We start from the raw sequence: 24071 nt of genomic DNA on the forward strand, positions 1-24071 counted from the left end.
CAGCTTTTCGTTCAGACAGAGAAGAATTTTGAATTTGGTTCAGGTCGTGAAGTCGTGAAAATTTATTCATGTTTACAGTTCTCAAGTTATTTAAAATATTTAGTTCGTATGAAAATGATTTGGGATGGATGATGAGGCGCATTTCAGGTGTTTACTAACAGTCAAATCTTTATTTTCCTATATTTTACTCCAATTTTGTAGTTTGTTCACTTTTATTCAATGTTTACTTATTCAAAGTTCAAAAATTGAACCTAAATTTCAAATTTTTAACGGTTTTGTGAACAAGTTCAAAATTCAATTGTTACGTAGAAATTAGCCTAGAACCAAACGTCAAATCATAAAGAGCATCTCTTTATCACATGTGTAACGTAATGAGTGAACGACCCCCTAACCAAATAACTCATTCATGAGCTAAAATTAAAAAGTATTTGCATATGAGTTCAAACTCACAATATGAAAACATGCAATTTGTCATGAAACTTATTTATATTTTAAGTCACACAGTCATCCACAGTGTCAGCATAAGAGTATGCAAAACACAGTTCACTTTTTTTCTTCTAAAACACAAAAATTTCTCGCAAAAAACATCATAATGAATGTTCTGGTACAATTTCTCATGTTATACCATTCTGACAGAACATGAAAGTGAAAGAACCAAGGCAGGAAGTAATTAAATGGGTGTCAAAATTTGCGTGTCGTGACGTCATGTTCTTTACTGGACGATGTAAATTCATGTTAATGTCTATTTATCACGAATGTCTCATTCAATTTACGAACAGAGAGTTTAAAGCCCTACTCACAATTGTTTACGCGCCTCTCATCGCAAAACGAGACGATTTTTTTATTGTGTGCATACACAGCCTTGATACAATTACATTCGTCCGTTTTTCATATTGTAAAACCGCAATTTTGATATTATTTAATTGTCAATTCGTAATGCATCAATTTAAATTCCGTGATAATCTGATTGAAACTTGATGTAATGCCTAATTAATTTAAATTAAAATAAGGTTAATTAGGATGAAATTGTAAATTGCGATTATCAATTAGTTTGTCTATGACATACGTGCTGATAACGAAAATTGCATCAATAAATATGAAAAAACTTTCAAGTTTTTTTTTTGCGACGGGAAATTGGGAAATTTTTGAGTTGATGGTATGGGAAATGAAAATATGGTAATGAGATTCGTATTGCGTTGTTAGTTTTGTAAATGGGAAAATTTTAATGGAAAGCGTTCAGCTTATTGAAATTTATGTGAATAATGTAAACATTCTGGAAATGCTTGTTTGAATTTAGTAATGCATTATTGGTTGAGATAAGCTTTTAGCTTACAGAAATCCAGAAAGTGTTATTTTAAGTTGAATGTTTTCGATCAATAAGCTATAAATGCTGTATAATGTTGTCTACCGGGAATTGAAGCTACATCCAGTTGAGTTCAAGTAAGCTGTGACTGTTGGAATCACTTTTGTAAGTTGTAAATGTAGGAACTTAGATATAAATATTAAATCTTTATTGTTTGAAGATTGTAAACAAACTAAACATTTCTATAGAGGGGACTAACAACCATAACAAAGGGAAATCATTATGATTGTATTTGCATTTATAGTTTGAATATAAAATGACCGTTGACATGTTTCTTAAGATCAACATTTGATCCATATTCAATAGCCATCACAAGCAGATTTAACTCAGATATCACCTCTAGGACAACTAATAGCGGTCTCTTTACCTGTTAGGACCAAATCCTCAAGCACCAACCCTGCAATTTCAATAGAACTTTATCACCCCTTTTACTTATCCATCAACATTCGTGCAAACTCTTTACAACTTCCCTTCCGAAACTAATAAGCAGCCATTTGCCACTATAATTTTCAACATCCAACTCCAGAGAGAATTGCTTTTAATTGTAGGGCATAGACACAGAAATGAAACCAACCCCTATAATTATCATTTCCCATACTTTACATTTTATTGCTTTAACTCACTATATCGTTCTCTATCCTTTTGTTGACAATTATATTTATCATTATCACGTATCCATTTTGTATGCATTAAACTGTACATTGCACAGTTGTGTAATAAATATATCTACTAAGGTCTTACATCTTCTTATAAATCGGATGATTTAAGTAACGATGTGATGCTAATAAGTTAATTGACTCAAACTAATTAACATCATGTACATCTAGAAATGTGAGATTTACTGCCAATAGGAAGTTATTCATCCTTTAGAGGCCGCCGTCGTAAAATCTATTTTTAAATTCAGAGGATATCCCCAATCATCAAGACTTGAAACTATTTCATGAATAATCAAAATATCATCAGTGTCGATGACATTAGAGACTATGTCATGCATGACTTTTCCATTATCATCTTCATCATTATTATATTTATCATCGACTGTCGACACATGGGAAATGAACACAGATTGATGCTGAAAATGATAAATTATTTTTTTTTTTGGCATAAGACAGTTTAAAACTATATGAATGAAGTAGAATGAAAATAAGCAAATCACGACTAAATCGACTTTTTATATAAAATAGTCTTCAATCTACATCAAAAACCAGCACATCTGAACACATAGCATATTGTCCATTTGTTAATTAAGATAATGATCTTCTTTGTAGAAAACGAGAGCGACACAGAAAAAAAAAGAATGTATGAAGGCTGGTAAAGAGTTCAAAGTAGATAATATCTTTTTGGAATTAAAAGTAAGCCACACATTGTCTAGGGAAATTTTTTAAGTATGAGTGACATGAAAATCAGAATTAGCAACATGGCAAAAATGTTATTTATGTCCTCATTATAATATAATGGTATGAATCATGGTGTTATCGTGTTTATGGTTATTGCCATGTAAAATTTTTTTGGCAGAAGACTTTGGGAATGTTTGGTTTTTGGGTATGTAAGGCTGAGAAATGCTTGGGTATCTTGATGACATTAATTAAAGGCTATGAAGAGTGATAGTATGTTAAGAGTATAGCTATTTAGAAATTGGACATCAGTGGCGTATCCTCCTGGGTTGACCCACAAATCTCATCTTTTCCCTGGACGCAGATCAGATTAGATATGTATTCCTTGAAAAAGTATAACACTGACTGGGTTCGTATCCTAGCAGACTGAAATTTGATTATGGACAGCACTTTTAGCTGTCCAACATTCTATTTGAATTGCAGTGCCTTCTGCATTCGCATCGTGTTAATCATTTTACATTATTTGAAGCAAATAGGCTAGAACTAGACAACGATTAGACAACAACTTGTCATTTACTAGTTATAATGTATTTTCATTCATTTAAAGACTGGAATATACTCTCTAGCGACATAATATAGTCTCCAGATCTTTACGATGCTTACGATATAACATCATGCAGACCTTGAAAGTTACCTTGACTTATATATGAGTATGACTGAAGCACCATCGCATATAGTAGTGATGGGCAACCTGTGTGGCACGGCACACTAGTTTTGTGCCAATTTTGGAAATGTCATGTCTTACCACCAAGGCACATAAAATAAAAGGTTGTCCACCACTGACATAGAATATGCAATTGTCCTGAAACTTTGCCAGAATTCAGTCCATATTTATTTGCAGCTATAGTCTGTGACATTTACAAGGATATGTCGCTCAGATTCCAACAATTAAGTCTAAATCAGATAAAATATACTCTCCAATTCACTTCAACCCTTACCCAATTATACGTCCATTTCACTTTCTTTGTTTTATCATTTAGTTCGAAAGAGACGAACCGCCACTGACACTCGGAAGCATTTGTCAATCATAATAAATTAATTTAACCTCATTTTCCTACTCAATCTCATTCACTCTTTTTTTGATTTTTATTATTATTTATTCTATGTTATGTAAACAGCTGCATAATGAAGTTATCATAACATGACTCAGAACTATTTTTTGTTTATGTGGCTGTTGATGGACATTCAAAAGAGAATGTACCGTTCAGGTTTAGTCTCAATTTTGCTATGACATAATATAAAATAAATATAGAATAAATTCGTGATGTAAACAAAGAAAAACTTATGTTAATTAGAGCTTATTCGGTCGCTGACTTAACGACCATTGTTATCAACATGCAACTATCTCATTATCTGTCCTTAATAGTTCGAAATAAGTAACGGCATCATTATATTCAAAATACAGTGCCATAAATAAGTTTTGTGTATTTACACAAGTGCATTGCAGATCTGCAATATCAAAATGACATAAAAAGGCCATTGGATCAATAAATAAATGGAAATATTGTTGGAAAAACAGAGAGGATATCGTCAAGGAGAACAGAAGGATGAAAGAATTGAGATAAATGAGATGAAACTTGGATTGATGATGACAGCACTTCTCCATGGGTCAATATAAAGTTAAATTTCAATTGCTTACTGAAGAAGGAAGAATTATTACTTCTGTGCACGTCTGTAGATTGCTGTGAGTCATGCAGGGATTGTGAATGGTGTTGAAATTGAGGTTTTTTGCGTTGTGAAATGGAATGTTTTGTAATTTGAAGTTAGTGGATAGGCAAGAAGCTTCATGAACTGTTGTGGAATTTTGTCGGATTCCTATCAGACAACAAGCATGCTTAAATAGTACGACATCGGTAATTCCCAAGTGGTAGTCAGTGATAGAGGCAGCTTTTCGCATATTAAGGGAGGCCATGGACCACAATTGATCTTTACGGCTAGTGAAGCAAGTGCAGTGATGTTATCTGGGATAGTCATCGCGATCGAGGTTCCATTTGAGCATGTTCATTGTCTGTTCCGGTATATAAGCTTATTTGAATTGAAAATTTGAAGGAATTATCGATGCCGTAACCAAAATTGAATTGAAATTCGGGCTTTAGGTAGTCTTAGATTATGAAACAGATCTGGAACATGATCAAGGTTCTTAAAATGTATTATTCTGGACTAAAATTCAAAATCTACCAAAATTACCTTCAAACAAACATTTGTATTAATCAACAAAATCAAATTTCCTTCCTCAAATCCCCTCCCATAAATTGTATTAAATTCTCAAAAATCCATAAATTTCACACTCATGTCAATTTCCTCAATTTATTACAAATCAAAATGACTGCATATTCCCATAAACTCAATATATCAATTTAATTTAATTTGCAAAAAAAAATTCTCCGTTCATTCATATCCAACCCCCTCAACCCCTGAGTCATTCCACTCAATTATCAAGCGTTTGCCTTTGTTTGTTCAATTTTTTATTATTTATTAAAATTTATGTAGACTTTGTACATCACAAAGAAGTGATTCTTGGATCATTAATGAAGAAACTAAGTAAAAGAAGAAGGAAGTAAATTGATTCTCGAGGGTCCTCGTCGTCATGATTATTGAAGTGAAATTCTTTATTAATATATAAAATTGACATTTGAAGACGGTCGAAGATTAACGGCATGTCTGTGTTATATGTCATTTTGATTCCGTAGATCACATCAACAAGTACATCAAAGGGGGTTCGGTCAATGAAATGTTTTGAACGCAGACACAAAAGTGTAAATAAATCGGTTTTTTTGCTTACAATGTTTTGCAAGCACCCACACTTGGTAGAGATGTAGAAAAGCGTATTCACCCACATTTAATAATAATAAGATAATTGACACTCGATGTACATATTGGAGGACCGTTCATTTAGTATGTAGCGTTGACTATTTGACCTTCTTCCAGCTGTCCTGGGTAACAAGTTCCCCCCCTGCCCTGGGGAACAACCTCCCCCTGCCTTGGAGAACAACCTCCCCTCTACCTTGGAAAACATCCTTTCCCCCCGCCTTGGGTAAAAATGTCCCCCCTTGCCCTGAGTAACAACCTCCTAGAGCGATGATACCTAACAACTGAACAACTCCCTGGAGATGATGATGAGTATCAAGAAGGAAAAGGAGAACTTAACTCATTTTGTACAGTTTTAAAAAGTTTAACCCAATTTTTATATTTTCAACTTTCAAGTTGTTTTAAATGAAAACAGACAAGCCACTATTAAAATATTATTAATTTTTAAATAATTAATTCTTTTGAAAGTGGATTTGTTGATCATTGCAGAAGACATTTGCATTTTCATTAATTTATATCCATAATTTTCTTTTGTTCAATCAATCGTAATGAAGGTTATGGATGTACATATTAAAAAATTTTAATTTAAATATGAAAAAGATTGACATTTTAATTTCAAATGAGTTTGGTGCGAATGAAAGTGACACAAAGGAAAAAATATAAAATGCAGTTAGGAATTTATGGAAATGAGGTTGACTTGTGGGACTAATTGATGACTTTTTAATGATTTTTGAATAATCAATTGAATTAAAATTCGAATAATTGGTAAATTAAGTAGATAATTATGTGGATAAGAAGCTGACCTCAGGTGACTCAGCTTGACTCAGCTGTTGGAGTTTCCAAGTACAGTTGCGTTAGCGGTAAAGGTGTTCAAAAATTGCCGCGGCACACCCAAGTAGCTACGAACCCAATTAGCACAAATCGGTTAGTCGATCCAAAATCCGACACCTGGCTGGTATTACTCAAGCATGTTACCAGATTCTGATCGAATTCTACACCAAGTGAGAGTCACGACTGTTTGATACTGGATTTATGATCGATTAACCAATTTGTGCTTATTCTGGCAATATTAAAAGCTATTTTCAAATTCATTCCATTATCAACCTCATTCAACCAGTTTATTAGCTAACTAGTCATTCATCTACTACCAAATCCCCAAATTCATAAATTCCTGTCACTCAGCAATGTAAAATAAATCAATTTATTCATGTTTATGATTACATATGACCCATCTCCAGCCCCATTTTATTATAAACACACAAAATCTGTTATTCATGATAATCCAAATGCATGTTACTGCTGACAATATCAAATATCAGCCTGTCTTATGCAGCTTTGAAATTTAAATTATTTTAATTTATAGTTTTTTAATAGCCTTTATGTACACTATTAGGAGGCTTAGTTGCATAAGTAATACGTATAAAGTCTCAGTAGGTGTATATAGCTAATAATAGATTTAATATATAGCTTTAAGCAAAAATTGAGGCATTGATCATGAAAACAGATAATTAATTGGATATGATCCCGTTATTTTGATACAATGTATGCAAATTGTTACTTCAAACTTTTTGTGCATAGAATAGTGATTTATTACGGCACACCTTGATGGTCCGCACACGGCATACGGATCATGGCATTTCCAAGAATTCTTGGCAACACAGGTGTGTGCCGCAGCATACAGATTGTCCACCACTGCCATAGAATGTCACTCAAAATTGTCTCATGTAGAAATTCCTATGCAAATGCCAAAACGCATGTAAAGAAGTGTGAAAGTTTGCCTTGAATTTAAACAACTATCTGTTAAGCTTCCTCATATAGCACATATGCAGTACGTGAAGTAATCGTTTAGCTATGAACAGTTATAGAGTAAGCAGAGGGAATTGAATATATAAAAAAAAAATTCATTTTTCATATTATCGATTTGAATTGGCTGCTTTAATAATGCATAATTTAGCGTTAAATGAAAGTTTTTTTTATTGTGCCAGTTTTGTCAGACATAAAACAATGCTATTCAGCTAGAAAATGATTAGCACTACCTTGAATTATAAATATTTATTCTGTCAGCACGAGAAAAAAAAGAGAATACAAAAAAACGAGTCAACAAGTAAAATGCAAATGATTTATATAGACTTCTTACTCATTTTGTCATAATTTTATTGCTAGACTAGCGATGTGTGTCCGAGAAAGATGTTGAATGGATGTAATTGACGGCATTTTACAAGAAATGAGGATGTGCAATTAGTTGTGTGTTTAGACTTGTCATGGAAATGGATATAATTACTGATTGTGTGAGTCTGATGAACTGATCTTTGGATTTTTGCACAACTTTGTAAGGAATGACTTTAGCAGTCATTCATGGTCAAGAGTTAGGATATACTAGACACACCAATTTACCTTAAATGAACATTTTGCCATGACTACGTTTCTGATTTAAAGTATATCGCACCCTAGATGTCATCAAGAGCTTAATAAGAAGATGAAGCAATCTTAATGCGATGTGATCACAAGATACATTGAATTCAAAGCTTAATAAGCTGATTCACAATTCTAGTCACGTTCACCATTTCAATTTTGACACAAATATCATTAATAATTCCATATTGCAGCATAAAAATGCGCTCAAATCACTTAAATCAGCATCAAAACTCTTCAGTATTCTTTCATCATTTTGATCAATACCAAAGACGAGTACAAACTATTAATCAAGACATTCACGTACATCTATAATAAATTTTGCAATCATTAAGTAATATCAAATGATAAATTTTTTTTATTGAACCTTAAACTGAAAATGCTACGAGAAGTGATTAAGTTGTTATGAAAATCTCCTCTCACCCGTGAACTCCGCTCAGCTTATGGTTGTCAGGTTTCGTTCAACTATCAATTAATTAATTAGAATTACTGCGAAATTAAATACAATTTTCATACGTCGTTTACCGTGAGTAGTAACAGACATTCAAGCGAATATTTAAGTCTATCCGAACGATTTTCAGACTTTTGGGAGATCAAAAGGGTTTAATGAATAAATCAGGTAGTTTAATTAACGTCAGATTCACTTTTGTGTGAGAAATCATTCAATTAATTAATTCGCCAGTCGAATAACAATCAAAATTTGATGCTTGAATCTATCCATTCATCAAAACAATGAATTAATATTCTCACGACACTAGCTAACTTTTTAACCCATTTCAATGTCACTTTCTAAATTTTCACCTTCTTCTTATGGCATGATTATTGACATGCTTAAATCTTCTTCGTAGAAGCATTTACCTTGTTGTGATGAGTGAGATTATAATTTGAGGAATTATTCAGGAATTTCTATTTTTGGCAGGATGATTTGGAAGTTTCTCAATTTTAAATATAACAGATTTGGAACAGATTAGTTTAGATGATCATATGAGTGTGATTTGATGTGGTTTGGGTGGAAGTTTGAATCTATTTTAGAAGGAAATTGAGATTTGATATAGTTTAACCTCCAAAAACAACTAAACATTGCAAATTTGGACACAATTTAAGATTTGAACCAATTTAACCTCAAAAAACAATAAAACATTGAACTAAAATTGCAAATTCGAATAAAATTTGAAATTTAACTTCATAGAACAACGAAACATTGAAAAAACAATGCAAATTTAGAGAAAATTTGAAATTTGTCACAATTTAACCTCAAAAAGCATTAAAACATTGACAAAATGTTGCAAATTTGAATAAAATTTCACAATCAAAACTTAGTTTCACACCCCGTAAAAACAAAAGCCGCAAATGAAATACGTTTTATTTAGAAATCCTTCAAGGCAAACATAATTTTTGGTTAATCAACTCATTCCAATAAATCAAGTAAAGAGATTTTTTTTCAATATTTTTGGCGATGAAAAATTTACCGACAATGCACGCATGAATGAATGAAAGCGAAAATAAATTTATGGCACCAAATGCTTCAAGCATTAATCAGTTAGTCACAAATTAAACGAAATGAATGGGAATGGATTGAAACCATGAAAAAAAGGTTTGTTATTCATTAAATGATAAATCTTGAATTTTCATTTATTGTTTTCACTCATTTAAGCACCAATTATTACAATCACAAATTTTTGTATCATTCACTCAACGGGCAATGAATTTTGATTCACACAAAAAATAATATCTCTTTCCGGTTTCTAAATGCTTATAAAAAATTTAATACAGTATAGACACAGAAAAAACGACGAAAGAAGATGGATGAAAAAAAAGTTTTACTTTTATGCTAAAAAACAAGTTTTGTCTTTTTTTCTGTGCAAAAAAAACTTGTGATTATAAAGTTCAAAGTGGGTTACACAAACAAATAAACATGAATAGACAGACGTCAAGGCTAGTGGATATATAAATTTCTATCAGAGTTGTTAATGCAGAGACTTAGATAGACACAGGTCATAGTCATTTAGGTTTAGCAACTATGTTCAATCCTAATTTGAGCTTGAATTTGCATCATGAAGCTTGTCTTAAATCATATACAACTCTTTTGACTGAGAAAGTCGGAGATGGATCCTTGGCAGCTCAACTGTAGATCTCTGCTAGAATTTAAGGCATTTCTTAACCTGAAGTCTAAATCCTTAAAGATTAGGGTTGTTCATACTCTCTATATATCCAGTCTACAACACTGACCTCCACACATTCCCTGTCATCTTTGTAGATATGCTATTCTTTTGAGCCTTTGATAAACCTATTTTTGAAAAAAGGATCGACAACCAATCTTCAAGCCAAAGAAAACTTTTTTCGTCCCTTTTCAGCATTATTGTCAAAAGCCCACGTTGTAAAAAGTTACTTCATATTTGATAAAGGAGAAGAAAAAAATAATTCACGCGTCTACAGCAACAAAAAAAAGCAAAGCAAATTCACATCATACAATGAAAATTGATATAGAAAGAAGAAATGTAATTGAAATCTTCAAATATTTATGAAGCACTTTTCTTGTAGAGGAATTTGATTTTAGATTTGTCGGAATTTTAAATTGATATTGATTTTCTATTTCTCTTTTTTTGTTCAGATATTTCAATTTTTCGTTCACAGAACAAATTTCCTATATGAAATAATAATCACAATTATTTGAAGTGAAGGCGGAAAGCTTCTTTCATAAGCTGACTGATGATAAGAGATGAATTGAGATGATTTCATCGAAAATATCAATCAATTTTGGATATGGATAAATTTAGCATGAGAAAGGATGGTGAAATACTTTGATTTTATTACTATGATAATCTGCATAATTGGGCTGTTTAAGAATGGATAGACAAAGGATTGAAATAGTTTTGCTAATCAATATTTATTGTGATTAGAATTAAAATAACATAATGTTGAGACTTTATTGCATAATTTAGATGTAAATTTTGAAAATCTTATCTTAATGGAAATTTATTGCTGAATTCTTCGTACCCGAACAACAGAGTGTGTTTGCCAAGACACCGTAAATTGTCGTATCAAGGATATGATGCAAAGTTGCTTTGTTAAAGGATTTCAAATCAACTCTCTTGCCTAATTGTTCCCAAAAAACGAACAACTACAATCTAACACTTCACTTTGGCTTATCTAAGTGTTCTCTAGACCAAAACCAAGGCCACACAGTCTCAATCTTGAGATTTATTGAAACAGTGACTATGGTGAATTCTCTTGTAGTCTCGGTATTGATGCCCGATTCGAAAACTCATCCAAACCGAGAATACGGTAAACTCTAACCCAATCTAATGCACTCTACTCAAAACACAATAGGAACACTTTAGTTTGCAACCAAACCACAATCATTTCCATTTGAATTAAATTCAATTAAACTTTGAAAATGCTTTGAATTAATTCAAATCTTCAATTGAACTCCAAAGAGCATCTTTGATTGATTTATATAAATCCATATAAATCAATCCATTTGCAGAAATTACTGGCAAACTCATTCCACGCGTAATCAAAATAATATTTATTTAAATCAAATAAAAAATCCATCAAAATTGAATCCCGCAAAAAATATATAAAAATTAAATCAATCTTGCAACATTGCAAATACTTGATTTTTTACAGCCTCATCAATATAATTAAATTCACAATAACTTTTACGTCATATTTTATGTTTCAACATATTTTGGCATTTTTGTTTCTGTTTAGGCAATCAGCTGTGGTGTGTTACAGTCGGAAATTCGAGCCGTATCCAATTTTTTCTTTATTCATTTAAGGTCTTTTCTTTTATGTGTGTGTCATTGCTGACCATGGTCGATAATTTTTTTGGCGAATTTGCTGAGAATGGGTATGTTTTGGGGTATAGTAAGGAAGTACAGTAGGACTTACCTTAAAGCATTAAATTCGCTGTAATCCGTAAAAAAAGCATAAATATTTCACTCAATTTTGCTTGTCCTCCTTCTTGAGCATCAAATATATTTTTTATGGAGAAGTTATGTAAAAGAATGTTTTTTTTTTTTCTTTTTTGAATCTCGTGCACTGTTATCACTATTTATACATTCCCACTTATCATGACTTCTCTACAGTCGATGTTTACAATTGAGTATGAAATATTATTATTTGTAAATTTTTTACACAATATTTATTTATATTTTTGTTGATTTTTCGATTTCTTTTAAGCATAAACAGCACATTAGACTTTGAAATCACTACTCTATGGTATTTTTACTATGAAACAAGAACACACAATTTTTCGATTAAATATCTTGAATCTTTTTTTTTATTTTTCTTTCTATAGCTGCTGCTGGATGCTACGTGTACTTAATTTTTTTCTCTTTTTCTGAACAATTCACTCGTTTTTCTTGTACAAGGTACTTTTCATTTGCAACATACAAATGAAAAATAACAGTTTTTAATTAATCTTCTTGTCCAAATCTAATGAGAGTAATAGAGAAATAAATATAAAAAAAAGGTAAAAGAAATTGAGGAGAAAAGATCAATAAACTGGAGCATATAGTTGCAAATTATATTTCATTTTCGTACACTGTTTTTGTTTAAAGTTTTTCACTTTATAAAAAAAATTATTGCATAATACACACAATATTTTTAGTATTTTCAATGAAAGAAAAACCTCCAGATATACACAAGCACTACAAAAACTTTTATTTCTATTTCCTTTCTTTTTCTCTTCTTTTTGTATTTTATATTTTTTTTTATACTGAGATAGACGTAAATCTTTTATTTTCTACATTATTTGTATCATTAATAACACTTTATGCAACTAAAAAGCAAATTTCTAGATGCTTTCAAACACTATGTAAGCAATTATTCACAAATAAGTCTAACATCTCAACAGATGGAGATGTAATTTGTAATTAAAGCAAATGATTTAATTCTTAAAAATCAGAAAACAAATTTTTTTTATTATAATAAAAACGTCGATCTAGTTCGCGAGAAGAAATGAAAATAACACGAAACACACAGAATGGATAAGTTTAGTTTCGTGAGAGACAGTGTTGCAGTGGAACATATGTTCGTGATTGTTTTGTCTAAACCTGACTGAATGTCTATGCACTTGTACTGTTGGATATAAAGCTTTTATTGGATGTTGAGTATGAAGTTGATGGTAACTTGTTTATGATTGCCTTGCGCAAATTTCATACACTTTTTATGTTGGTTCCATTTCAAATTATGTTTCTGCTAAATTTTTACAACTTTTCTTGAAAATTCTAAGTCTTTAACTACTGTTAGTTATTCGTTTATGTGCTGTGGTCACCAAAATCTAATTAATTCACGGTTACTTAGCGTAAGAATGTGTTTTACAGAATGTTTTATCTATTATTTTCACTTAAAACACTTGTCACAGTTTACTAGATCTTTACATTTCAGAGTTTTGAATCTGAATGAAAAATATACGTTAGAAATCATCGTTTTAAAATTATTTTTTGCGCAATTTTTCTCCCCTGAGATTCCCAAAATATTTAAATGAAGTGTTTCTAAACTTAATATATATCAAACTGGATGTTTAATCAATTAATTAATCAATATATTGATGTAAATTGCAAATTAAATCTCAGATTTCATAAATAATTGAACAATTTTAGCATACTCAGTTAACGTATTTTTAAAATTCAAAATCCAACATTGTCGAAGGGCACGCAGTGAAGCAATCCAAAAGTAAACAAAAACCTTATTTCAAATTTCTCAGTTAATTTAACAAGAATTAAGGTTATTAATTAATGCAGAAAATACAATAATAATTATTTAATTAGTCTATATTTTCAGTTGCTAGAATCATGACTGATTTCGAGGATCAAGGCCAAGAAAAGCATTGTAGAGAAAGTTTTGGAGAGAAGGAAATCACAGAAAATTCACTCCAAAATAAATCATTGGAATTTAATAAATTTAATTCAAGTATGGCATCAGCGGCTTCTGAACAAAGTGAAGAGCGTGAAAATGTAAACGAATGGATTCGTTTTGGCTTAAAGTTAGCCGTACAGAGTGCATTACATCCATTAGAATACAGTAAAGTCTTAATTCAGGTAAAAAAATATTTTTTTTGTTGCATAAAATCATAATTAATGGGATTTTTATAGATCGGTTTTGAGCCAATAGCTGCTCGTCCAACAACAACATTGTTCGGAAAGCCAGCATTAGGATTGCCAAACATATTTCAATATGGTATGAATAGATTTTTAATGATTTGGAACTTTGTCGTCTTCTTATCATTTTCCTTACTTCTTCTTATTCCTATTTGCATCTATTTTAGTTGCCTACATAAGAAGCGTTGATGGTCTTATTGGATGCTACAGAGGTTTAACGCCAAAGCTACTGGGAAGTCTTATTTCCAGTCATTACAGTGATAAAATTGCTGATAAATTAGGAATGGCACGAATTGACGATACAGAGAAGGAGGAGATGAATGAGGATGAATATTTTGAACGTTATCAGACTAAATTAAAACGAGACATTGTTGTTCATACTGCCGGTGCTATTATTACATCACCATTTCATGTTATATCCATTCGTATGATGGCTCAATTTATTGGAAAGGAGACAAAGTATAACTCGATAATTGGATCGATAATTGAAATTTACAAAGATGAAGGCATTTGGGGATTCTTTTCCGGACTCATTCCACGTTTAATTTTTGATCTATCATGCGTTATTGTCGCTAGTACTGCCACATATTTAGTTGGACGTCACTTTATTCGTGAGAAGGAAGGTCGAATGTATTTCGGAAGTTTGACTTCCTTTGTATGCAGTAGCATGTTCTATCCAATGAATGTCGTTTCGACTTGCATGATCGTTAATGGAACTGGGTAAGTGCAGAAGTCAATCATAATTTGAAATGTTCTGAAACCTTACAAATGTTTTAAACAATTGTATGGTTTTGAGATTTAAATTTTGAAAATCCGTTAAAATTTTGTTATTAAATTTTAGATTGAGAGCTGGATCAATGCCATTAATGCCACAATACGACTCATGGCGTCACTGTTATAATTCATTAAAAATGGCCGGTGATCATAAACGCGGTAGCAGCTTATTCTTCAGATACGTCAAATCCAGTAGACCAATCCTTGCTAAAGCCATCACAGATTAAGAATTATCAAACAAAAAATTATATTAAATGTTATTTCGAGGATTTATCTGCATTCTTCAACAGAAAACATTTTAAAAAAATTCTTTTAGAGCTTTCATTTTATTCTGTCTTTTTGAGAATTAAACAATTTCATAATGTTGAACTTATTTCCAGATATAAATAAAATATTTGCTGATATAAAATATATTCTTTGAGTATTTTTAACAGAATTAGTCAGCATCTTATAGGAATTATGGGAAATTAGTTTGTTAATCCTGTCATTAGATGGCGTTACGTGATTTTCTTATGAGCATGCTATTAGATTTGCATGAATGGCATGCATGCTGGTATGGGTTTTTGAAGTTATTAGATGAGATGTATGGGTTGAAAAATGTATTATGACTAGCTTTAATTTTAAGAATTATAATTTATATTGTCTAAATTGATAGGGGTAAGGATAAATCATAAAGCACGAGAGTTAAAAATTGACTCAAAATCAATAAAATTACAAATTTTAAAAAAATTTTGAAATTTTTCTAAGAAAATGCTTTGAGTTATACTAAGTTATACAAAACTTAGTCATACTTAACCCAGACATTTAGAAAAATTGGGAAATAATAAACTTAAATCTAAAATTTCAAAAATTTTTGAAAAAATGACAAATTGATGAGTTTTCTTAGAATTAATCCATTAATAATGCAATTTAAATCAATCAAATCAAAGAATTTCAACCATAAAACATTATAACGTTAATTTGAGATTTGAATAATATTTATTGTACATAGTTGAATACCCCTTTTCATACAAAAGTTCAGTCCGTTTTTAAATTCCGACAAAAAACATCTCGTTTTGCAATTTTTCAATTAAAAATCACCTAATCTACAGTTAAAATGTATTACAAACGACCACGAGTCTATCTTTATTGATTAAAATACAGAACAAAGAGAAGAACAATCTCCTAGTGTAATATCCTTAATACAACAAAGTAAGCATAAATAAGTTTGTAATCAAAAACACATGTGAGTTCCACAAGAATAAGTTTTTTTCTTTGTAACAAAGAAAAGTCATGTAATCTGGTATCATACGTAAAATTACAGCAACATAATTGAGCGTCTCTACGTCAAACCATATGATTAAGGACAGAGAGTTCATGTAACAATGTTCATGCCTTATTGTGAAACAAAGAAAGGTAAATTGAAGAGGATTTTTGTCGAATTAACAAGAATCATCGAAGATATCATTGAAAAATTTGATAAAATTTAAAATTATGGCAATTTTCATAAACAATTTAACAAAAAACAAAAGTAAAACTTAATTAAGTTAAAAGAATTTTCTTCTCTGTTCATTCATAAGTCTCCAAACAGCAGACATCCTCTCCGTAAATGAGCGAAAAAAGAGACTCTCTGTTTATTTATCTCTCATTTTGTAGACATATATTCCGTATGTACAAATACTTATTAAATCATCATTCGTAACGTATTCTTTCAACGTGAAAGACGTAATTTTGTTCGCTTTCGCGCGCTATATTTTTTTCTTATTAGCCAAAATAAAAATCCTGTGTGTTATCAAAATAAAAATAAAAAAAATATTAGTGAAATTTGAATGTGAAAAATTCAAAATAAACAAAACAAATTGCAGTAAACATTGGAATACATCGAGTGAATTTAATTCATTTTGTGAAATCAAAAAAGATTTAAAGAATCAAATTAAAAGAAAATATAAAAGGAAAATATTGTGTGGAAGCCGAAATAAGTGAAGTTTAAAAGTGTAAAAGGAAATTAATATAATGTCAACAATTCAGTTGTTGTGTAAAAGTGAAAACAATATGAACAATAATAACATCTTTCAAGCATCAAATCATTTAAAGGAAATTGAGCAAGAAACAATAAGGTGAGTCTAATAATAATAATAATAATAATAATAATTTTTTTGCCGACTAATTAAGCGCCGACAAATACATACGAAATAAAATAGAAACAGTTGTTTGATAAGGCTTTGCACGAGAGTTATTGCGTTTCAGAATTTTAATATTTTTTTAAAATTCACTTGTGTTTGAATGCGAATCGGCAAAATGCCACATTTTCAAGCGATGGTCTTGCTTACTTGTTATTTTTTATATTCTCATGCCGGCTTTGCGGGGAACTAAAGCTTTATATGTGAATGTATCGTATACGACAAATGCGAATATAATACAATACACGAGAGAAATTGACAGGGGAGGAGAGGTGGGTAATCAAATTGAGTTTGAGTGAAAGTCTCTCATGTCATTCTGTTTTTGCGTACTAATTAATTTATTATGAATGCGTGAGTCAGTCACATAAATTATGAAGCAAGCATTTAAAGGAATCAAGTTACATTTTCATATAAAATTAAAAAAATTATGTTACGAATTTTCATCAGAACAAAAAAAGAGAGTGAGAGAGAAAAAAACGTGTCAGTGCTCAGCTGTTCCATGTTTGCCGCCATTTCTAAAAATCATCTGATTACCCAACCTTCAAAAAAAGCGAATGAGTACTACTACTACGTCTTTCTTTTTTTTTTCTTCTTTTTTTTTGATTCCATTCCTTTAAAATACATCTCTATTGCTTGATATATTTAATAATATTTTTATTTTTTCGTCACTTTTATCACTCACTATGTTCTTCATTGATAAGACATGAGGCGTCAATTCAACTTTTTCTTAGAATAAATTTTTTTATATTATTTCATATATGCGGCCACGTTTTCCATATTTATACGCTCGAGTCGCTCTCTGAGAAATTTAAAGGCTTCAGTAATATTCTTTTCTTGATTTCTAATCGGATTTATTGAGTAAAGAATTCTTGTGAATATACATATATACATATTTTGATACTCTGGGTGTAAGTGTACTTAACGATAGAATGAATGATGATGATGATGATGCGTAGAATTATTGGGAAATTGTATTATTAAAGATATTTTGAGAATTTAATTTAAATGATTTTATTGAAAAAATTGCTGATTTTGAATTGATGATTTGTTAGGTTACGTATAAGTTTACGTAATCTTAAAAGTTTACGTAAAATTGAGTTACGTATCAGCTTACGTAAAATTATCTTACGTATCAGCTTACGTAAAATTGTTTAATTTGCGAATTTTTACTAAAATTTCATATTTTTGGAACTTTGTCAGCTATTCTTTCAAAATAACTTATAGTTACTGTACGGCTACCTCATCTATTTACTTCATTAATGTAATATTGTGCAATATTTCCTTAATCTTCCGATTAAGTTTTCGTAGACTTTGTTTACCTTTTGATAATTCTAAAATGTTTACAAATTTTTCGTAATTTTGATTTAAAATCCTTCATATCACAGTAGAATGAATGTTATATCATGTTAACCTGATACTTCTAGACGATAATACATAACTTTGATATCAAATTAGTCAACATTTAATTTTCTTATTGCATAATTTCAAATTGCGCAGCAAATATGTAACCAAAATTTAGAATCAATTTAAGAATTTAATATCAAAAATCCATTAAAACTCTAAATTGCGCCTTATTTATCTCCCACCCACGCCATCTCTCCAACAAAAAGTCAAATTTTTGATAACAAAAAGTATTTAAAAATACAAAAAAAATTGCACAACCAGCACAATAAAATATATTTCATAATTTTCCATTTCTTTCTTGACTTAATCGCTGTGCATGTATATACTTCTTTACATTTTTTTGAGAGATTGGAAATTCTAATCAGCTGATTTTTCCATTCTTTTGCAAAAGCGTTTTGGCTGATGCTCCGAACATACAAAAATTTCTCCCTTTTTTTTCTTCTATTTTATTCAAGGGACGCCGTTTTTTTTTTTTTTCTTCAATTTCATCATTTAATGTATGGTGAGCTGTGGCTGTATTAGTGAGCAGTATAAAAAAACTACACAACGCTCTCGTCTCTTGCCCTTTTTACATAATGCAGCATAAAAATCCCGAAAAAAAAAAAATAAGCAAGAACAAGAAGAAGAAAAAGAAAGAAAAGAAAAATAATAATATGTATGTCGGCGGCTATACACATACAGTCACAAGACAATTTTTCTCATCACATAATAAATTCAATGCTGTTCGTCTCGACGACTGCTGTATACATGTATTTGTGACTGTTTTGACTGTGTAGTATAATATTCTATATACTCAATAATATCCACCGACTGTGTATGTCGCATAACATACTAACACAGTCATAGTCACCGGTTCATGCTTACATTTTTGTTATTTTTTTTTTCTTGACTCGACTCTTTTTTTTTTTCGATAATATGGAGACATCAAAATCACATGGCTCGGAAAAGAGAAAAAAAAAGTACAGTTGTGTTAAAACATTCAGTCTCTACAACCTCGGTTCTTCTGTAATTTTGGAGCGAAAATCTCTTGTTCCTTTTTTTTTTTTTCATTTTTTTGATTCCCAAATATTTCTTCCTTTGTTTCCATTGATCTCTTCCTACGTACACTTACTTTTTGGTGTATATTCGATTTCTCTTACACGATTTTTATTATTATGCTGCACATTCAATACCTATAATGGTTATTATTATTATTTATATTGATTCCTAATGAAAATTAATCGACTAATTTTTCTTACTGCGTTAGCTTGGCATGGCTTGGGCCTAGAGCAGTGGTGGGAAACCTCTGTCATTTTTCCAAGGCATACCAAGTTGCTAGGTTAGGCGCGACAAAGGCCTCGACCGAAACCGTACATGATATACGGTTCACATTAGTGTGCTGCGGCACATAAATTTCCTAGAATTGTGGCTGGGAACATTCAATGGTGCTCTATACACTTAGGTAGTTAGTCCCGATCCAGGCCTCGACCGAAACCATATATGGTATACGGTTCACATTGGAGTACTTCGTCACACAAGATTCCTAGTGCAGTGGTTGACAGTCTACCATTTTACCTGTATACCTGGATAAATAGCCTCGACACATGACATTCAGCTCTCATTACTGCCCCCGTCACACAGCTTCCCCACCACTGCCCTAGAAATTCTAAATACTCTCTAGACAATCATCCATGTGTATATTCTTATTTAATATTTCTTCTATTCTATTATGGCAGTCAGCAGTCGAATAGCAAATGCTTTTAAATGGACTGATTATAAACAATGGGAAACCTGATGACATGAATGAAGAGATTATGTTACGTTTGATTCTGACTTTAATACCATGTTGTTTTTTTTTCTTACTTTCGGTTCTCATTCTTCTGTCTTGAGTCTTTGTGGTGTCTCGTGGAAGCTAAAGAATGAAAATGAAGAAGTTGAATGATTTTTTTTCTGCTGGATTTTTCTTTCATGACTTTTTTTTAAAGAATTTAATATGAAGTGCATGATGTGAATTTGTGATTTGCATTGTATTGGCACTAGAGGGGTGATTTGGCGAAGTTTTGGGGAATTTGGGAAGATGCTCTGGATGTGCTTAGGTGGGTTGTTTCGTTTAGGTAAAGAGGATCTTTCTGGACAGTCAGCAACTAGCTTCTAAACAGTCTGCTAAACATCTAAATGAACTGGCTAATGAGAATACTTAATCAGTATACTTGGACATCCTTATTGTCTGTTCAAGGGATATCTCCTTTGAGCAGAAGGCAGATCATGACTTAATCTGGACCATTCCTCATAACTTTGAACAAATTCCTGTCTAAAACCCATAAATTCCTCCAAAATACATTTCAATTTCCATCAATTTACAATTTCTCATGTCTAGTCTCTCTTAAAGCAAGCTCCATAAATTGGATAACCTTCGGTAACTCAAAACTGTAAACATTCCCTCCCTCAAAAATCTCTTTCCAACTACTCAGCTGATAGAAAAACCAATAAGAATTCCAAAATGCAAAAATAATAACATATATCCAACATCCATCGTCTTTACCATAATTTTCCATAATGAAAAATGACCCAAATGAGGAAAAAAGTGAAATAAATTATATTATTATTAATCTTATCTTAAAGCATGTACATTAAAGTAAAGCGTAAGAAAAAAGTGTTGCTAAGGTCAATGATCAACATAACAACAAATCTCTTATGACGCTTAATTGACTAGATGGTTTGGGTTTGTATAGAATGGAAGTGGAAAGAAGAAGAAAATAATAATTTTTTTTTCTGTTTTGTTGAGGCTTGGGAATGTTCCTCTCAGTTAAAGTAACTAATTCCTTCATTCCAATTCTATTTCTCTTGTTAGAATTCACTTTTTTTTGTGCATTTTTTGAACATATTGATGCTTATTGTTTCACTTTGGCTGGGTGATGCTAGGTAATGCATGAGAAATCAGCAAATAGACATGGTTAAGAGCTTGGGTTTGAAGCAACAGCTCAATACTATCGAGTTACATGTTTATCACTTGATTTGCTAGCTTAAAGCTGCTGTTAAATGCTTAAATTAATGATTTTTCTGCATTATTCACAAAACCGCGTGAAAATTTTCCCTTCGACAACATTTCAAATCTTTTTTGTCCGTTAAATTTCAAATAATTTTTGATTGTTATTTTCCAAATTTTGAAATTTTTGTTTTGAAACAAAAATGCGCTTAAGTCCATCAATCAATAACACGCGGACATCTTTTTTTGGACATTGAAGCGTCCATCCGAATAAATAGAAATAGAAATAGAAATAGAAAAATACTTTTAAAGAGTTAAATGCCAGACGATGCATAATGAAGATGAATGTTGAAAAGAGAGTAAGATAGAGATAGATAAAAGCTAGAATCATAAAAAAAGACTACATATACGTGTATAATAGTTCCCATTGAATACATAATAATGGTTTTTTAGTGATTTTTCTCTTATTTTACATTGTTTTCGTTTTTGAAAAAAAAAATCTTCTGCTTTTTAAAATTATTATTATGTTATTTTTTTGAAGGAATAGTGTTGCGAGGCAAGCACACTAGACTTCAAGTAGAGAGCTATCTAATGCATAAAATACATGTATATTCAAGATATATAATGGGAAACTATTTTATGACTCTCTGGAGATATAAAAATTAATGAATATTCAATCGAGATTTTTATTGTTTTCCTTCCATTTTTTTTTTTCTTTATTTCTTTCTCCCAAAATTGTACAGTATAAAATCATCTAGCGAGCGTACGTAGTGAAATATAATCGTTTTTATGATTCTTATGCTGAGTTTAATGAACAATAGTTTTTTTTTGTCGAGACCTTAAGTTTTATGTTATATTATAGTTGTGGGTGCATTACTGGATTTTATTGTCAGTCGTTTTTGAGGATGTAATTTATAGTTTGGCTTGAAGTTTGTCATTTATTTGTTATTATATTGACTTTTTCCATATTAAATCTTAATCAATTTTGAATTTTATGAGAAATTTAACTATTTCTGAAATGAAAATTCAGTTAAAAACTTTATTAATATTGCAAGAAAATTGTACCTTACAGTTTAAGTATGCTGCTGCATTTAATGAAGTTGATTTTTCTATTAAATTCAGAAAATTTGCTTTGTTTTTATGCAAAAAAAGTAATTTTTTACTGAATGCACAACTTGATAGTTTCTGAATTTCCTCATTTAAATTCTACAAAACCGTTAAAAATTATAAATCTTAAAAACCGGTAAAAATACCTAAAATTTTGAATCTTACAAAATCGTTAAACATTCTTAATTTTAATAAGTCGTTAAATAGCTTGAATTTTACAAAACCGTTAAATTCTCATTAAAAAATCGCCTGAAATTTAATTTATCTTACCACAAAACATAAAAAATTCAAAAATTTAGAAACTTATATCTAGACATGACATTGACACAGATACAAGAGCCAAATCAGAATTTTACCTGACACAACATATCTTTCCAATCTAATAAAAAAAATTCCCCAGCACCGCTCAGTCACCCATATTAGAACCACAAAAGCCGAAACAAAGCTCATTAAATTGATGTAAAAAATCTTATTACTTTATGCGACATTAGAGACGCTTAATTTGATATTTATAAACATCAACAATGAATGGCAAAAGCGTAAAGAGCTGAGAAAAAAAATGCGAGACAAGAATGGAAACAATAACAAAAGCAGGCATCACTTGCAATCTCTTATTTTTAATTCTCCATGCAATTTGAAAATTTTTTGTTCTTCTTCATCTACACATGACGATGCTGCTGCTTTTGTGTGTATTTTTTGAATGTTTATAAATAAAAGCAACTGACTCCGACGTAAAAAGGGAAATTATGGTGTTGTAAAAAAAATATATGGAAACAGGTGCATCATCTCTCTAATTTTTTTTCTCTTCATGGGTCTTCTATATCTTGCATATCTACACATCTATAATCATTATATCCACATACAATATATTCATGTTTGTAATTATTATGCTTTACATTTTCATTCGCCTTACTGCATCTGATGATTTTTTTCTTCATTTATTTTGATGCAATTTTAAACTTTACTTCTTATTGTTCCTTGTTTTATTATTGCTCGTGGTTTCATATTCCCTCCAAAAAAAAAGTCGACAGAGATGATGCACGCGTCCAGAGATTTTAAACGTTAAGTGGATTTTAAGGGATGATTTGATTTGTAGATTAGGCATTTGATGGAAACAGATGTCTTAATTGATGGTCAGGTAGATTTTTTTTGGTTGATGATCTTTTTATTGGGTTTGGAAGGGATTTATGGGATGATGAAAGGATTTTTGTGAGTTAATCATATTTTATTTAGGTAAATTTTGTTGTGGATGATGAGATTTTGGATGTTGTGGGGATCATGAGATGATTTTTGTCAATTGTTGGAGTCAATTGGTAGTTACTTAATTACTTTCTTGGATGTGGCGCTAAGGTAGTTGGCTCAATTGATGTTAGTCAAACTTAAACTGGTTTATAGCAGTTTACTGTCCATTTGCATGATTTTGACATGATTTTGGCAATTTGGGTAAAAAATAGACCAAATTGTGTGTTCCTTCATCCCAAAAGTCGTTAAAGAGTTTTCAATCACTGCTCGGTGTGTATCCAGGAGAAACGGGAATATTGAAGTCTCGAACATAAATTACACTGCAATTCCTAGCCT

General features: G+C 30.9%; 3 protein-coding genes across 3 annotated transcripts in view; 2 read left to right on the top strand and 1 right to left on the bottom strand.

Moving 5' to 3' along the window:
* The window catches only part of LOC139093800 (solute carrier organic anion transporter family member 3A1-like), a 57249-nt gene extending 44677 nt beyond the window's left edge, over positions 1-12572 (bottom strand). Inside the window, exons 1-2 of the mRNA XM_070644637.1 lie at positions 12526-12572; positions 11872-12417 (exon numbers count right to left, since the gene is read on the bottom strand). The gene's annotated coding sequence lies outside the window, so the exon portion shown is untranslated. The remainder of the gene's footprint in view (positions 1-11871; positions 12418-12525) is intronic.
* Positions 12573-13767: 1195 nt separating this feature from the next.
* On the top strand, positions 13768-15271 carry LOC139093591 (mitochondrial carrier homolog 2-like). Its single transcript, XM_070644351.1, has 4 exons — positions 13768-14024; positions 14079-14163; positions 14252-14804; positions 14926-15271. The coding sequence occupies exons 1-4, from the start codon at positions 13779-13781 to the stop codon at positions 15083-15085; spliced, it is 1044 nt and encodes a 347-aa protein (XP_070500452.1). The 5' UTR covers positions 13768-13778; the 3' UTR covers positions 15086-15271.
* Positions 15272-16666: 1395 nt separating this feature from the next.
* Positions 16667-24071, top strand: part of LOC139093696 (transcription factor SPT20 homolog) — a 195521-nt gene continuing 188116 nt past the window's right edge. Inside the window, exon 1 of the mRNA XM_070644497.1 lies at positions 16667-16954. Within this exon, the coding sequence (XP_070500598.1) occupies positions 16851-16954 (104 nt within the window). The 5' untranslated portion in view covers positions 16667-16850. The remainder of the gene's footprint in view (positions 16955-24071) is intronic.

This window comes from Chironomus tepperi, unplaced genomic scaffold (assembly GCF_022539635.2).
Source record: "Chironomus tepperi strain 1889 unplaced genomic scaffold, CSIRO-AGI_Ctep_v1 contig_337, whole genome shotgun sequence".
In the NCBI taxonomy this organism is placed as follows: domain Eukaryota; kingdom Metazoa; phylum Arthropoda; class Insecta; order Diptera; family Chironomidae; genus Chironomus; species Chironomus tepperi.

Bases quoted from the DNA above. Each gene is read 5' to 3' on its own strand.
- LOC139093591 (XM_070644351.1), top strand. From the start codon at position 13,779: ATGACTGATTTCGAGGATCAAGGCCAAGAAAAGCATTGTAGAGAAAGT. The intron at 14,164-14,251 runs GTATGAATAGAT...CATCTATTTTAG, and splicing joins GCCAAACATATTTCAATATG to TTGCCTACATAAGAAGCGTT. The intron at 14,805-14,925 runs GTAAGTGCAGAA...ATTAAATTTTAG, and splicing joins ATGATCGTTAATGGAACTGG to ATTGAGAGCTGGATCAATGC.